The sequence below is a fragment of the Falco punctatus genome (assembly GCF_963210335.1).
Source record: "Falco punctatus genome assembly, chromosome: 5".
NCBI lineage: Eukaryota > Metazoa > Chordata > Aves > Falconiformes > Falconidae > Falco > Falco punctatus.
This window is the reverse complement of record NC_137584.1, coordinates 65,593,256-65,609,778: the sequence shown is the minus strand read 5'-3', so window position 1 is coordinate 65,609,778 and position 16,523 is coordinate 65,593,256. Positions and strand designations below refer to the sequence as shown.

Genomic DNA, 16,523 nt, shown 5'->3' with positions numbered 1-16,523 from the left:
TGTTTTGCTAAAGTGCCCATAACTAAGGCACACCACATTTTAGGATGAAGAAAAAGCTTTGCCCTTTCTATGTAGTCTAGATGTGTGACTTCCCACCACAAATGTTTGTTTATCCATGCAGGCATCTAAAAGGGAAAACAATTTCAAGTTTTTAGTGCTGCCATTGTTTTTCCTACCTCTGTTCTTCTGTAAAATGAACAGCACAATATAGAGCCTCTTTTGTGTAACTCCCAGAGCCCTGATTAACCAAAGATCAGCCATTCTGTCTTGAGGCCTTCAAGATATGAGAAGTTTCTTGCTACAGATGTTGATGCTCTCTCATGAAAGATGGGAAAAAGCACAAGGACAGACAAGAAGCTCTGCATAACAGCGCAACTGCTAAAGACCCCCCTGGATGTTTGTGTGTATATTATTCTGTGTGTTGTGCGAAGTGTCATTTTGAACTAACAAATAATTGGCTAAGTAGTACTCCAAGTGCAACATTCACCTATTTGTATTTTGAGGACACCCCTGACAAACTGTGATGGTGGCTATTGTACCCTTTGGCTGACTGCAAGTCATGATTTGGTCACTCAGGAAAGAGTGCCAGACTTCTGGCATAGAACAAACACAGCCCTGATCATATTTGGAGCTGTTTCTGTAAAACGACTGGCAGTGGCGTGCCAGCACACCACCCACCCAGCTTGAGCAGTGCTTAAGAATTGTTTTCCTTTACCTTAGCATTCCCTTTGCTTTGTGTACTCTCTTGAATAGAGCAGTAATGATAAGCAGAAAATACCCCTGTGAACACACCAGTGCTGACCTGTTTCTGATCTCATGTATGACATGGATCACTTCTCTGCCACTCCTTTAACCAGTTCAAAGATCAAGTCAAGCATCACTGCCCGTGGCAAGTTACCATTTAAGCAAAGAGGTTAAGCTGCTCTGCATTTTGCTGTTTTCTCATGTTATTTACTTACTTCTAGGGGAATTCTCTCAATATGAGGAAGATAGCAGCAGTACTGACATTCCTATTGAAAAGCTTTGTGAAAATATTTACTGAGAGATTGCCCTTTTATCTGTGGTTCATGATCACCTCGCTCAAAACTGCTTTTCGTTCTCATCACTGGCAACGAGACCGTGGAGAGAATCTTCACAAGGAGCAAGTCAGTTCATCTCCACACAAAACATTCTGAAGCAACGTCAATATCTAGATGCCTGTGAGCACCCTGTGGCTGGATCCTACTCATCTGCAGCAAACACCTGAGCAGTATCCAAGCCTGTGTGTTAGATGGAAATGCAGAGAGAAGAGCTGATTTGTCACTAAATGAGATATTCCCCATTACTTCTGATTATTCATAAACACAGGTTAGTAATTTCTTTGAAAGAGCTGGGTTTGTGTACAAACCTTTCTGCAATCATTTTTATATACCAGTCATATTTAAAAAAGGGTACTTCCCCATTTGAGGTATATACGTTTTAGGCTTGATTTTTCTCAGCTTGATTGAACTCAGTGCTCTTGAAATCAGTGTATCAGGGATGATTCAAATTTCTCAGCTTCAGCAAACAAATATTTGAACCATTCACTATGGTTACTTTCAGGGAAGAACCTATACCACCTGGCGAAGACATATAAAGCCATTAAAACACAAATGATGAAGCCAAGTGATGGGTGTAACTTGATCAGAAAACAAAAGTTTAATAAAATATGCATGGAAAATCGAGTAATTTGCACTAGAGATTTAAGGGAAGTGGAAAATAAATAGGTTCCTGGGAAGGGCTAAGGGGACAAATCAAAGAATAGGGCTATAAATTGCTGCAATTCTCACGTTCCTTGCACTGTCTGCCTACTCCAGTTCCTGCACCAGGAAGATACAGTTAGTTTTCACATCCACTGAGCACTTAAGCAGTTACAGGTTACCTTGTTTTGCCATTCCTATAGTCATGTACTCGCTTTTCTGATCAACTCGCACCCATTCTACAATATCTGCAGCTATTTTTGTCACTACTGAATGTTTCCAAAGGACTACTGCCCCAGCCAGCTTATACAAATAAACGCAAAAAAGAATCGTACTCTTCTGGCAACTGAAATGCAAAGTATGTCATATTTTTAATGCACATTTTGTCATAGTCACCACCTAACACATTACCCAAACCTTAGTTTACACCTGCAAACACCAACAGGGAAAAGGACACATATGTGATACTTGCCAGCCTAAGCCATGGGATCTCTGTGGAACGCTGAAGCACCAGCCCAGCTCCTACAAGGGAAAATGTGCCAAACCGAGAGTTGGTGATAGGAGTTCATTATATTTCATAAAGGTGTTGACTTTATTCTTGCACATAATTGCAGACAATAAATACATATTAAAAAAAGCATTAACATACACTGCATCAAGTCCACATATTCTAGGCAAACAAACTCCTTCCTATGAGTACATACTGCCGCCATGTTACCAAAATGCACGCTCCACCTGGTACACAATCTTACATAAAAATATTAGGTCACCAGTACACAGATATGCTTTAACCCTTCTTCATGTGAGATGTAACAATGCAGATACTGATTGACTGTGTTTACTAGAATTTTTCCTGATAGAATAAACGTTTTTTGGGTTTTTTTAAATCTTTGCGTTTAATTTCTCCCCTGTGAACCCATTCTGGGATTCAGACAGGTGTCTTTAAGATGTTTGTAATGGACATAGGATGAATCCAGAACCTCCTTTTTGCAGCCACAAATGGCCTTCTGGCATCACACCTCCATGGCACAAGTGACCTCACATTTTTATAAGCCCCTGTGAAAGGCACTCATAGGCCTTGCATGTTGCTGAGCCCAATGCTGTGGAGGCTTCCTAAGTGACTGCACCTAAGGAACTGGTAAAAATAAACTGTGAAAATACAGGAGAATGCCAATGCTCCTCCACTCTACCCCAGAACTGAGATGTCAGACCATCTTCTGTTTCCACAGAGCTATTACACAAAATCCCTCAGCCTTCATGCAGGATTCACCCCCTTGTTCAGACATGCAGGGTACAACTCAAAGCATTTGATGGACTTTTTTTTTTTCTACATAGGTTTAAACTCTAAAAAAAAATATGAAGTGAGCTGTTAAAGTAAAAAATATATCTTTTCACATAGTTTTGAAATACAGATTCAAAATATCAAACACATTACTTACTATTTTTCCTTAGTTATCATTAAATTAACGATAATTGCTCTCACTCATATTTAACGCAGAAAGCATGTCCTTACCAAACTGCAAAACTGTCTAATACAATATGATATCAAATCTAGGACAAAAACAGTTGTCATTGTGCAATAGTGACAGGTAAGAATTCTAATCCAGTATCTCATAAAAGCATCATGTAACTCCAGAGACATTGATCCACTCAATAAATTTACATTAAGATAGAGGTGACAAATACAAACATAGAAGAACTTAAGGACTCCGGTAAGAAACTATGAAAAGGAATTCTTTCTATGAGCAACAAGAGAAAAATGTGCCCCACAGGAACAGAAACATTTGTTCTCAAACTCGGTGGTCTCTTGTGAGAGGATTTAGATAATCTATGAATATTTAAGAGAAAGAAATCAACTCATCCTGGCTATGCTATTTATAACGTATGGCTAGTGTTAAACATATTTTTGTCCACATGGAAAAACAAGCAAACAGAAATGCTAAAGACATACAGACACACACTGTTTACATTTTTTTAAGTAATATGCTTCCTCAAGTTAAAGAATAGGACATGCCAAGGCACCCTCTAAGCTATTAATGCATAAAATCATAAAAGGTGTGTCTGTAGATCAATAAACTTTTTATTTCCAGGACAAAAAGTAACATCGATTCAGGAAAATTCAGGTCTTACTTGAATCAAAGACCAAATAACAACTGACTTCAGTGACAGCAGGAACTGGACTTTGGGGCTAAAAGCCATCAAACTACATTATATTTTAGAATCATCATTAAATTTTAGCCCATAAGCATTGCTCAGTATCATTGTGCATTTAAGTTTTTGCTTTTTTTTTTACCTCATGTACACCAATTACAGATGACCAGGTCCTGAATCCCTCAAATCAAAGGAACAGAGAATATGCATTGACTGTTCTTAGCAGGGTAACCCCCAAACCAGTTATTTGGTAGGTAAGGAAGCAGAATTAATTTTATTTGATCTTCAGTATCTTGTTAGAGATAGACTGTATTGTTCCCAGCACTGAAAACTCAGGAGTTTATCTTAAACTTGTACTAATAGAAGAGGGAGTATGAGTATGAAAAAACCTCAAAATAATGCAATTACTTGGGGTTCTGCGTGGAGAAAGGGTGGTTGTAATGTCAGACGGTATCAGTTTAATCCCTTGTTGGGTGTATTGCGTAATGTTTTCTTTTTAGCATGGACTAACCCTTGTTTAAGGCAGGGCATGCAGGGTTGGGCAACAGATCTTGCAGATAAGGAGTTGTCCTGCTCTGGGAAGTGGAGGGGGCCCAAAGGCAGTGGAAGAATACTGGGTCTGCTCCTCAGCAAAATAAAAAACCACAGCATGTGAGTAATCCCATCTTCAGTCATCAAAGTACGTATTCAAGTCATTCTTTGAATAATGATGGGATTACTCACACGGGTAAGGTTAAGCACATGCTTTTGCTGTACTAATATATCTGGACAGAAGCCATAGTACTCTATGCAGTTCTTTTCAGAGGTTTTCTCTGCAAATACTGGAACACCCACAGAACTGAAGGGAGCATAAAGATTCCTTTCTGCTTTCCATATAACTATCACAGAGAAACTCCCTGAACTTAGATTTACTGATTTTTGCTTGTTTCAAAGCATGTTAGTCCTCACACAGGATATTATTTTGTCCTAATACCAGGATCAAAATGCTCATTGACACTCTAGGACAGTGCAGTGAAGAAAAAAATAAGGGGATATAAACCATTATTCTGGTTTCAGAAGTCATTGAAACTAGTATGACTGTGCAGATATAATTGAAAAATGTGACTATTAAGCTCTACAGCATATATTTATCTACAGTAACAGAGATGTCTTATTTTGGGGTACATGGCAAAGAAGTAAAAAAGGAAGACCTGTTTTGATGAGATCGTACTAGCTAGTGTAAGAGTAGGTGCCTAAGATAATAAAACCACTGATTTCAAATCAGGGATGACAGGGTTCACACAGCCCAGGCAAGAGAGGGATGTCTGAACCCTGACATGCAGAAGGTTCCTGTGCTGCTCCCCTCAAACCAAGGATGGCCAAGCAAAGAAGATACAGATCCTCACGCAAGGAAGAACCCCCCAGGTCTGGGGGTAGGCTGAAAAAGGGGAGGTGGGACAGAAAGCCATAAAAGTAGCAGCCAGAATGATGGATCCCTGTCTACCAGTTTTCTGTGGTCCACAGTCATAAGGCAGAATCACGCACCAGCAAGTAAATGTTGATGCACAGATGAGGTGTAGCAACCGTGAGACATTTACAGACACTGACTAAAACTACTGGAGTAACAGGTAACTCTTCTATTATCAGTGTCCTCCAGCCACCATTTAAAAAATTATATTCTTCTAATTGACTTTGAGTGGTATAAGGGTAAAATGAGCTACAGACAGCTGATCTATGAGAAAAATGGTGTGTAGATACCATGTCTACTAAACATTCATTAATACATAAGACCACTTCTGTGCAGAGCCTGAATAAGACCCATACACCATTTATTCTTTTTCACTGAGGACTGAGGTGGCCTTGATGGAGGCATTTGGCAAAATTGCTAGTGTAGCTCTTAAAAGTTATGAAGAATCTGATGCTAGATCTGAGCTGAAATAAGTGAGAAGGGGAGCAATGAAGTAACAGTCTGGAATGAATACAACTTTCAAAGGCATCAGGCATTTAAGTTAGTGAGACAGCAGAAGATCCAGTGAACATTTTTTTCTAAACCACTAATAAAAATATATTTGCCATTCAACAGAATGAATATCCAAAACTATTTGCACATTTTACAAATTCAGTATTATTTTTTCAGTTGGAAAGTATTCCACAGAATACCTTCCTGTTAGCAATAGCATCTTTTCTAGTAGAAAACTTGAAAAAAAAAAGAATAAATTAGTTTAAAATTATTGATATGACTTGAAGCAATGTTAAGGCTTCCCTCTTGAATTACAGCTGTCTGAGTTTGCTGTGTTTTGAAGTCTGAAGCTTGTAACTGTCAGCAGCAACAAGACAAGAGTAGACAGGGCACTTTGTGGTGGGTTTACAAATCTAACTGCAGAAAATGTGAAGAAAAGAATTAGCATATTTTTTACATATCAGGTAGGTTCCAACATTTAGAGTAATCATTCCAACGGGTCACAGCAAGTCAGATAGGTCTTCTAAGTTCTGGGTAAGTTTGACAAGGGATCTAGAAATCCTATCAAATTTTCTGCAGTACCTCAGTCAAGTGGAAAAGGTTATATATACTTTCTCTATTGAAAAGGCAAGACTGGATACAAAGTAAAAGGCACAGATATTATAAAACAGTCACATTTCTTGAATAAAAAGATCTTATAAATTAGATAACAATTACAATCGGGAACAGGCATTTTGTTGTTGCTTTATTTCTCAGTGCTGACTGTTTCTTGACCAAACATCTCTATCTTTTCTAACGCTGCACCACTGTGTGCTGGAGGAGTCTTTTCTGAACAGCTTTTCTTGTTTCTTCCCATTTCTGTAGCTTCCACCAAAGTATTAGTCAATGGTTTTCCCAGTGTTTCTGGAAGCATTAGTGTTAATATTCCACTCAGAAGAGCCATGATTCCAACAAGCAACTAGGAGAAATAAACAGCAGCTGTAAAGGTAGGAATGTCTTTCAAGTTACGTATATCTTTGATCTTTGCTTGAGAGTACATTTAAAATAAAGCACAAGGAACTCTAACGTAAAGCAAAGGATCATAAGTCTTAAATGTTGACTGTATAAAAGATCTGTCTTTTTTTGCTGCATAAACGAAAGATTATGCAGCAGGATTAATAAAGAGCAAGTGAAGTGTTTTGTTCACAAGGGATCAATACAGTGCAAGCAGGAATAATTCTATTTGAGAAAACAATACATATATCTTAATTTGGTATTTCTACTATCAGGTATGTATTTAAGAACTGGTTCTAGGATTGCATACATTTCTTTCTACATGCATGTTCACAGAGCTACAATTTCCCTGCCACCCGTAGTCTCAATTCGCACTCCAGCTCCTGAACCTATTCCCCCTGTACCTGTGCTCCTGTTCCTCCTGCACACAGCCAGATCAGAATTTCTCAGTGCAGCTCATTGGCCGGGAGCCACAAAAGTGCACAGCCCTGCTCAGGAGAGCTCTCTGGCAAATAACGAGCTAGCTGTCGACAGGAATACTTTGCTAAACTCAGTTTCAAATTGCTGTTAGGGGTGCAGGCATCTACTGACATTTGCACTGGGATCACATCTTGGATTTGTCCATGATGTACACAGTTCTGTAACAACAGCTTACTTCAGCAGCAGTGCAAGGATCAGGATCATGTGGGGTAGACACAGAAATACAAACACTCCATGAGTACCTTTTATATCCCTTCATTTCTGTGTCTCTTGTTCAATGAAAACAATTCACACTTTCCTCCTTTGAAGTACAGAACCGCATTAAAACCCTGACATTCTTCCAACACCAGGTTATAAATGACACAAATCTGTTGTCAGAAATGCTTCCACACAGTACATCGTGCCTGGCCTCAGTGTTTTTCCATTTTATGACTGTGCACTTTAATACTGTATTATCCTTATCTTGCCGTATGCTGATTCTCAGATCTGTCCTGTTTGTTTAATATTTTCTTTCCAAGTGTGAGGGAACATTTGGAATTACTATGCCTAGGTCTCTCACACAGAGCTTGAGACAAGAACTGGCCAGCTACCATCTGCAGCTAAGCCAGACTTTCTCTTTAAGTCAGAAAGGTGCTTTAAAATTGGAATTCTCCATGTAACCTTGAACAGTGCTATTTTCATGCACATGCACCATGCTGCTTTTGCTTCCTCTCCCCTCCAAAAGAGGACAGCTTGCCTCAAGCACTCTTTTGAGAAGCAGAAGTCACACTGCTGCATACACTCCTCTTTTTGCACTTGCGTTAAATACAGAGGCTTACAAAACAAAAAATTGAGCAAAATACTGTTGAATCGTACAGACTACAGTGAAAATAAAAGTAATGCTCTTACTATGAAAAAAAAAAGCCCAGCAGTAATAGGAAAAGAGGAAATGGCACTGAGTAGCAGACTGAGGGAAATTCCTGTAGACATATATATTTGGCAGAAGTGATATTTAAACACATATTCCAAAATATTGAAGTCTCACCTCTGAGTGTCAAAACTCTTCTCCACTATTAAAACATGATTTTCTGTCATGGCAAGAGAGTATGAATTGACACATGGCAGCTATTCCACTGTAACCTCTCTTATGCACATCTTTTAGGCTGTCATAAGTTTATATTTGAGTATATTGAGGGCTGTAAAAGATACTAAAGCTTACGGACATCCATACATCCAGGGTTTATGAGAACAGGGTCACTACTGATGCCCAAAAGAACAAGATTAAAGTAACACTGTGTGCTTTGAGTATGTGTGTCTTCTCTGTTTCAGTAGTCTTTTAGACATTTTGTATTCTTCTCATGTTTTCCTTCCTCTTGAACCTACCTTTTATTCTCCTGCAAACTCTCACTATTCTGTAAGCGTACAGCCACCATCTTTCCTGTCTTTTCATCTCAGCTCTCTTTAACTCTATTCCATCACGTGTTAGGTTTTTTTTCAATGTGAAAGCTGCTGCATGCCAACTAATTCAGTGTGTTTCCCTTCTTCCTGACCCTACGAAATACTCCCTATAAAAGAGAGAACATGAAACAACTAAGTCACAGTATATTAATGAAAGGACTTGTCAGATATCATCTACTTTTTCAGGGGCAGTAACCACACTTATCAATGAAGTTATTTACATTTAGTCGAAGCAAGTCTTCTGCAGTCTTACCTTGGCTTACTTCTTCATTAGCATCTGACATAAATTAGCCCTGTGCTTGCTCATAACACTTGTGTATGTTTTGTATGTGTGTACTATTTTACATATATAAAATATGTATTTTTTATTTATATTATGGAGTATGTTCTTCTGATATAGTCAATGAGTTAAATGCTTAAGGATTAAAGCGTACATACTATTGTAGAAGTATTTAAGTATGTTTAAGCTCCACTGAAGTTAATTTGACAAGAGTACCTGCTAAAATTCATTGCTTTTTCAGGGTCTTAATTTGAAATCTGACTTTCTGCTTAGTCAAACTCTCAAAGTATTCCCCAACACTTCAGTACAGCCAACAGTTTCTAACAGCTACCATAAAAAAACCTTCAAAAGAAGATTTCCCACCATTTTTCATATGTCTTCCTCCCTACCTGGAACAACAATTTTTATTTCACAGTGGTCTAAGACCAGGACTTAATATATTCACTCTAGAACAAAAGATAATTGGAATTAAATATCCCTACAAAATAATACTTTTACTTCTGAGAACAAATTATTGTTACAGTCTGCTATTTATATCCACATCTGATGGCTCTGAACAAATCTAAAATTTGATCTTATGTACAGAATTCCTACTGCAACAAAAAAAAAGTGAAATTTTGTCCTGAAAATCCACTAGTATTAGACACAGGATTTGCATTCATGTAACTTTACTGACCTCAGTGGAGGTTTTTTTTAATTTATAAATTATGGTATATTGAGAGAAAAATCAAGTCTATTAAAGGGCTACTGTAATGTAATTCTTAACAGATGAGAAACAGAAATAGGTTATACATGGAGCAGTTGCTTTACTCTAAGTTTTCTAGAAAGCTGTCACAGAGAAACATACTTAGCAACTTATTCAAGATTTATAGGCATTCAAATAAGATGCTTGCATTACTCACAGGTGGTGTTAACTGTACACGAGGCAGACTGTCAAACAAATAGCAGCAGTAACTGATTGACAGTGTGTGGTGTGTACAATAGATCAACATGATACCTGCTTACTTACAAACGTAATCCATTTAATTTCATTTCCAGTTCAAAACGTGACCTGAAACTTGGCACACTGTGCTCCAACTCAAGACAAGCCTATTTAATAAACTGACAGATGTTTTGTAACAGAAGCTAATAATAAAAACATATTCACTATGAACTACTCCACAACTCTACAAATACCCTGGATAGTTCTTCGTACACTGAGAGTTGTTCATAGCTGAAATAATTCCTCTGTTTATGCTGCCATTTGCACTGTTCTCCAGCATGTTTGAGCATTCCCCATCTTATGGTTTTAACTGCAGCACTTCTGCACAGATAAAGCTTATCTCAGCCAGTAAAGGCAAAACACTGACAAGAGAAAAAAAATGTTCTCCCATGACCACCCTGTTGTGCAAATGTTTCTTTGTCTTTTCTGGGATGGTATCTTGGTTTGTATGGGGCCATTATTAGGAAAGAAAACATTTTTTAGGACCTTGAGGGAATAAATTAATTTGTGGTCTCCTTCATCCTCTTAATTTCCATCCAAAACAACTGCAAGCAATTAATTTAAATAATAAAATGAGTTCCCAAGAATTCTTTGAAACCAATCTCTAGCATCTATAATTGAAGATTTTGTAGTTGCAAAATCAAAGGGACAAAACACCCATTTTTCAGGAAATTCCACTGTGGTATACAAAATTAGAGTAGGAATCCAGGTTAAAGACACATCCCATTACATTTTCACCTTCTGACATGTATAATCTACATAAAAAATTGGTGTGCTAGTCACAGTGAATTCTAAGGGGTATCTGAAAGAACTGTTTTTTAATCATTATTAAACTCTCCTCTACTCAAAGCTTTAATATAAACTTTGTAATTCCTTCTGTTTTTACGTGTATGGGTATAAATTATCCTTCAGGGGAAAAAAGGGATTGAATAGCTGCAGGATTTCGTAACAGAAATATAATGAAGAAATGTAATGAAATACAATTCATCTGTGAGCAGGAAACACATTAAATATTTTGTCCAAAATGGACCTGAAGCTACATAATGCAGACAAAATGCTTAAAGTGCAGGAAGGAATGGTCCCACCTCTGTTTTCCTGGGGCAACTGGTGGTAGAAGACAAAACCTAATGGTAGCATGACTTGGAACTACCTAGAAGTAGGATGTGCTTAATGAACTCAAGGTTCTGTTGCTTGTCAGTCACAGTGAACCTCATCAATATACCACTTGCTTCTCTTTTTCTATCTCACAAATTATTTTTTCAGTTCTTGGAAATGAAAAACATGAAAAGGGAGCTTTGGGACAGCTGTAAAGACCAAGTACCATAAGCATAAGACATTCCTAATCTTTTGGAAGGCTATTCCAAAGATGCAACGTCCCAGGAAAGCCATGGAAAAGATTAAGGATTAATACAAGAGAAAATAGCCACCAATGGTGAATTCCAAGAATGGAAGGACTATGCCTTTGAAAAAGGGTAAGAATAAATCAGGAGCATGGTCAAGAACTGCTAGGCCTGCAGAGGAAAGTATGGACTAAGACACTTCCTAAATGTTACATGGTAGATGAAGCATATTTTTATGGAAAATGTTTTTATCCATTTCATACTAGGATTCAGTGTGTAAGTATTTTTATGTCTTCCATCATAAAATTATTGCAGAAGCTTTCAGTGACTCAAAGTCTCCCTTTTGCTTCACCTGCATATTTTTAACAGCATGAAGCTACTAATCTTTGAGACTTAAAATTTAGAACAAGAATGGTTCACTCAATTTCCTTTTCAAAATAAAAGTTCAGAGCTTTTGATTCCTGAGAAAACAAGTGATATACACACCTTTCCAAAACCAGAAACATTCACTGTTGAAATAAATACTTACAAGTGGCATGAAAATCCAAACACTTCTCAGATATACACAGAAAGGAGCAACCACACTTCCTACACGGCACATCATGCTTCCACTTCCAACAGCAAGTGATCTACACATAAAACAAAGACTCTGGTAAGAATTCTGGCAGGTAAAGGAAACAATTAGAAATGCACAGACACTTAAAACATCAGTAGGACGTCTTTAAGCAATTATGCTAGGAAGCTATTGCTACACCAATGTAAATTTATATTGCAGTGAAGTTCAGTCGTTTCTGTAATCAAGATTAAAAATGTAATCATCATTCAGTATAGAACACAGGATGAACAACCAGGATTTTTAAGAAAGACATAAATAATGTTTAAAAGAGTATTCTTCTAGTTCCCCAATGAAACCAATCAGTGCACATGGAATGAAAAAATAAATAAAAATTTCTGGTACAGCCAAACACTAGACAACTGAAGCACCTGAGGAACTAATCCCATCCCAAGTCTTTCAGACCACTACCACTGATGCCAAGAGTTGCTAGATATGGTGCAGCAGCACAATAAAGGAAAGGAAAGAACAGCAAAGTAATGAAAAATACATAACTGGCAAAAGTTCTTACCTTACAATTGTTGGGTATAGTTCTGCTGTGTAGAGATATATAAGGCCAAATGCCACACCTATTGAAAATTTTCCAGCCATATTTGCTAAGATAATTGATATATTGAAATCCTGTTGAAAGAGAGCACAAATAAATAAATTACCAGAAAATAACACTGTCCCAAACCTAACATAAATTCTTCACAAGTTGTGACTCTTTTTTCAACAATAAGCGATATTTAATGCTTCTTTTTTAAAATTGGTCTCAATGAGTAATTAATGTCCATATCACTTTTTACCAGTCCTGGTTCACTGAAGTCCTGGGAACATTTTACAGGTGACTCCAGCAATGACAGTGAAACCTGTACTGACAATACAGAAACCTATCTTAGACTGGCAGCTACAATTTAAAAACAGCTTTTAATCAACCACATGATTTAGAAACAGCAGCTGCATCTACAGACTTAAGAGCCTTTAAAATAAATTTCTATTATAAACACTTTCAACAATAAGTGACTAACCTGAGGTATGAACATAATTAAAACACAGATCAGTGCACTTAAAATAAGGAACGGAATGAGTGTGTTTCTCCTTCCCAGTTTGTCCATCCCAATGCAAGCAATGATATAGCAAGGCAACTCCACAGCACCTGTCAGTATGAAACCATTTAATTTTAGGTCATGATTACTCATAGTCATAACTCTAACTTCCTCTTTACGAGTATTAGTTTAATCTAGTGGATAATAAATAAGTGAAATCTAGAGATAACCAGTGTGTTGGGCTACTTTACTTGGCAACAGAAATGGTGACAGAAGTAGAAAACATGGCCTAAAATACGGTAGTGGGGGATGGAGAGGGACAAGGGAAACAGCTTTCACAGCACAGAGCAGTTTCAGTTCTCTTTGGGGTGGAAAATTACAGAAAACAGCAAGGCCACCGTCCTGGTTTTATGACACTGGCACTTGTGACTGAAAGCTCTCAAATTGCTGCTCTTCTGCTACAGGTATTTTTACATCTACAGTTTAAGCATGCCCACAAGGAATATTGCTAGTGTCGCACAGACACACCTTTCAGGATTTGCCAGCTTCCACCTGGACACAGAACTGAAGCCACAGCCCCCCAGCTTCAGCCCCAAATCACCCCAATGTATAAGGCAAACAAGGTCCCTCCAGGTCCGGTTTTCTGAGTTAGCTCCACAAATACAGAGTGTGGTTCCAGCTTTCTCTCTTCTCCACTAAAAAGAGGGCAGCTGCTTATTATATCCCACTCTTACTCAGATCGTCTCTTCCTAATGTCTCTTTCCAGATAAAAACTTCTGAAGCTCTAAAAGAACTGGTGTTTGGCTAGGACTGTTCACAAACCCTGCGTAAACATGATTTGCCCCTAGACACATTATATGGAGCCTAAGCCAGTTTGGACATGTTTTAAACCAACTTGCTCACGAAGAATACTACTATGTCCAATGTGAAATCAAGGAAGAACAGAAGATACAGCCCTGAACAAATACACTACATTCCTTTACTAAGCACATATAGTATGTCAATACATCTGTAATATTGGGAAACAATCTTTTGGGCTTGTGTTGGTAAAAGCAGGCTGCAATTATTCAGTATTTTTAAAAGAGGTGGATAAGGGAATATACGCACTGTACTCCACCATAAGAGCTTAGGTACCTGTGCAATACTAGCATCCGCTCTTCAACACATCAGTCTACCAATATACTATAATACATGACAGCACAAGCTGAATTCCTGAGAGCCCCAGTCCTGAGTGCTTATGTACATGAACAGTCACATTCACTTTACTGAGAGTACTCAGTCGCATAAAGCAAACTGCATGACTTAATTCTTTGCTGGCTCAGAGCTGCATGCCTGACCCGGAGTCTTCTGAAGCCAATGGAATATTTCCACTGATCATGACAAACTTTGGATCAGGCCTTGAATGCACTGAGCTGCCTTTATAAACAACTTACATACCAGAGGAAGATTACAGTCAGATTGACAAAATTAAAAAATACAATTAAATTAAAAATATACTTTTGAGAAAACTAAAATTAATCTTGCTTCTGAGAATTATGAATCTATTTTCTACACAGGCAGGCTCAATACCTCATGACTGTAAGCGATTAAAAGAATAATTTTCTTCTCTTGTTTTCCTAGTTTGTGCCTTTAACAGAGCCTTGTGAATTTTGTTGGTGGTCTGCTTCCCTTGGTGTTTGTGTGGATATGCTATACACTTGCAGGGCAAAGCGGAGACAAGCAGAATATAGTTTTACAATCACAAAGACAGATGGAGAATTTTGTACACCAAAAAATGTTAAATTCTTCTTTTTTTTTTTCTTTTTTTTTTTTTTCAGAAACAGTGAGATTTGGAGTAAATGATTCTCCTGTGTTAGTCAACTTTATGAAGACTTAGCAAGAAACTTTTTGAACAAGGTTCATAATTGAATGAACAAAGTTAAAACATTTGCTGTCAAATCTATAGACATTTCTAAATGTTATGCTCTAGTTCCATCATAAACAGAATAAAGTACAAAAATATTTACCTATGAGAAAGAGGTTTAAATATTCATTGCCTCCTAGACTGACAGAACTGAGGGAGAAGACGTAGTACCCCAAGCTCCCAGTGAACCAGATCAGCCAGACTGTGATGGTCCTTCTTGCAATGTGCCAGTTACAAAACAGGTCTAAGATGTTGTGCTTCTTTGTTGAGGATGCGTCATTGTCACCCATTCTGCCACTGACTAGATCATCTTGTTGGACCGAGCGCAGTTCAGAAACTCTGCAGGGAGTGCTCACTTTATTCCATCTTGCCATTATATTAATTACTTTTTGTGCATCTTCGTATCTTTCCTCTGACAGAAGCCAAAAAGGCGTTTCTGGGAGCACCCAGCAGCACAAGACAAAGGGAAGAGTCGCTATGGAGAGAAATATCTGGTAGACCCACCAGGTCCGAACCAAAAATCCCACGAGTGCCACAACCATAATTCCCATAGCAAAAAAAGCATGGACATGCATAGAAGCCCAGGTTCGTGCTTTAATGCCAACAAATTCAGTCACATAAACAAAAGCCACAACCAGATAGCCACTTGAAACCTGGGGGGGGGGGGGGGGGGAGGTGAGAGAGAGAAAAAAAAAAAGTGAGGTTTGTATCTACTCTCCTTGTGCAGCAGCAGTAAAAACAATCAGCTAACTGTTTCACATTTGTGTGTGCTTAATTGCCACTGCACTGGCATATCCCACACTGCCAGAAAAAAAGGTAACCCTGAAAACAAAGCAGATGGAGAAAAAAATTCACTCAAACCTTCAGACCGCCTGGACACTGTATTTAAAAATGTGAAGTGATTTTGGATGCTTCTCTGTAGTGGGAAGTGTCTTGTAGCCAGCAAGAGACACCTGAAAAAGAGCCTAATTTGCTGATGTCACTAAACCCTTCAGCTCCACAAATCAGGTCTCTTAATGACACTGCAAACTGGATGCTTCAGAAAATGAGGTCCCCTGAAGTAATTGCCACTTCTGAAAGTCTTGACCTTGGTTTTTAGGTAGACTATTAATAATCTGTATGTCAGGGAACTGCAAACTTACTGAGAATTACCTTCCTCACTTCATAAATTATCCCATCAAATCAAATTTTTACAATGCTGGAAGAGAATCTCATATATATGGTTATAGGTTCTCATATGTTATCTAGCGAATGCAATTACTGGCATGTCCTGCATTACAGTATTTCTTAATTGAATATATATATATATATTTCAATTTCTCTAGGAACAGTCAAACTCTTGGTATCTTAAAACATTTCAAAACACAGCTAGAAAATGCAGACTAGAAAATATTCCAGTATATCACTTTGATTAATCAATGTTCTGGTTAAAAATATTCCAGTTAATAGTCTCTGATTCTGAGCCCACTGAACCTGATACGAACGCTGTGCTGATCTCAGTGGCATACAGCTAGAGCTTTAGACCTCCACCTTGCACGTCAGTCCCAGTGGGCAGTAAAAACCTACACCACTGGTCTGGTCAGAGCTTTTTGCTTTTCTAAACTACTCAGCCCCCAGCATCAACAGCCAAAGGAGTCAGCAGAGGGACTCCTGTTGATC

General features: G+C 38.1%; 1 protein-coding gene across 6 annotated transcripts in view; it reads right to left on the bottom strand.

Moving 5' to 3' along the window:
- Positions 1 to 5,660: 5,660 nt before the first annotated feature.
- SLC22A16 (solute carrier family 22 member 16) overlaps positions 5,661 to 16,523 on the bottom strand; it is a 35,637-nt gene continuing 24,774 nt past the window's right edge. For 2 of the 6 annotated variants that reach the window (XM_080388175.1, XM_080388176.1), the window contains exons 4-8: positions 14,968 to 15,517; positions 12,944 to 13,071; positions 12,445 to 12,554; positions 11,850 to 11,949; positions 5,661 to 6,766 (exon numbers count right to left, since the gene is read on the bottom strand). In XM_080388175.1, coding sequence (XP_080244301.1) covers positions 6,554 to 6,766; positions 11,850 to 11,949; positions 12,445 to 12,554; positions 12,944 to 13,071; positions 14,968 to 15,517 — 1,101 coding nt within the window. In that variant the 3' untranslated portion in view covers positions 5,661 to 6,553. The other 4 variants (XM_080388177.1, XM_080388178.1, XM_080388179.1 and 1 more) reach the window with 4 other exon arrangements.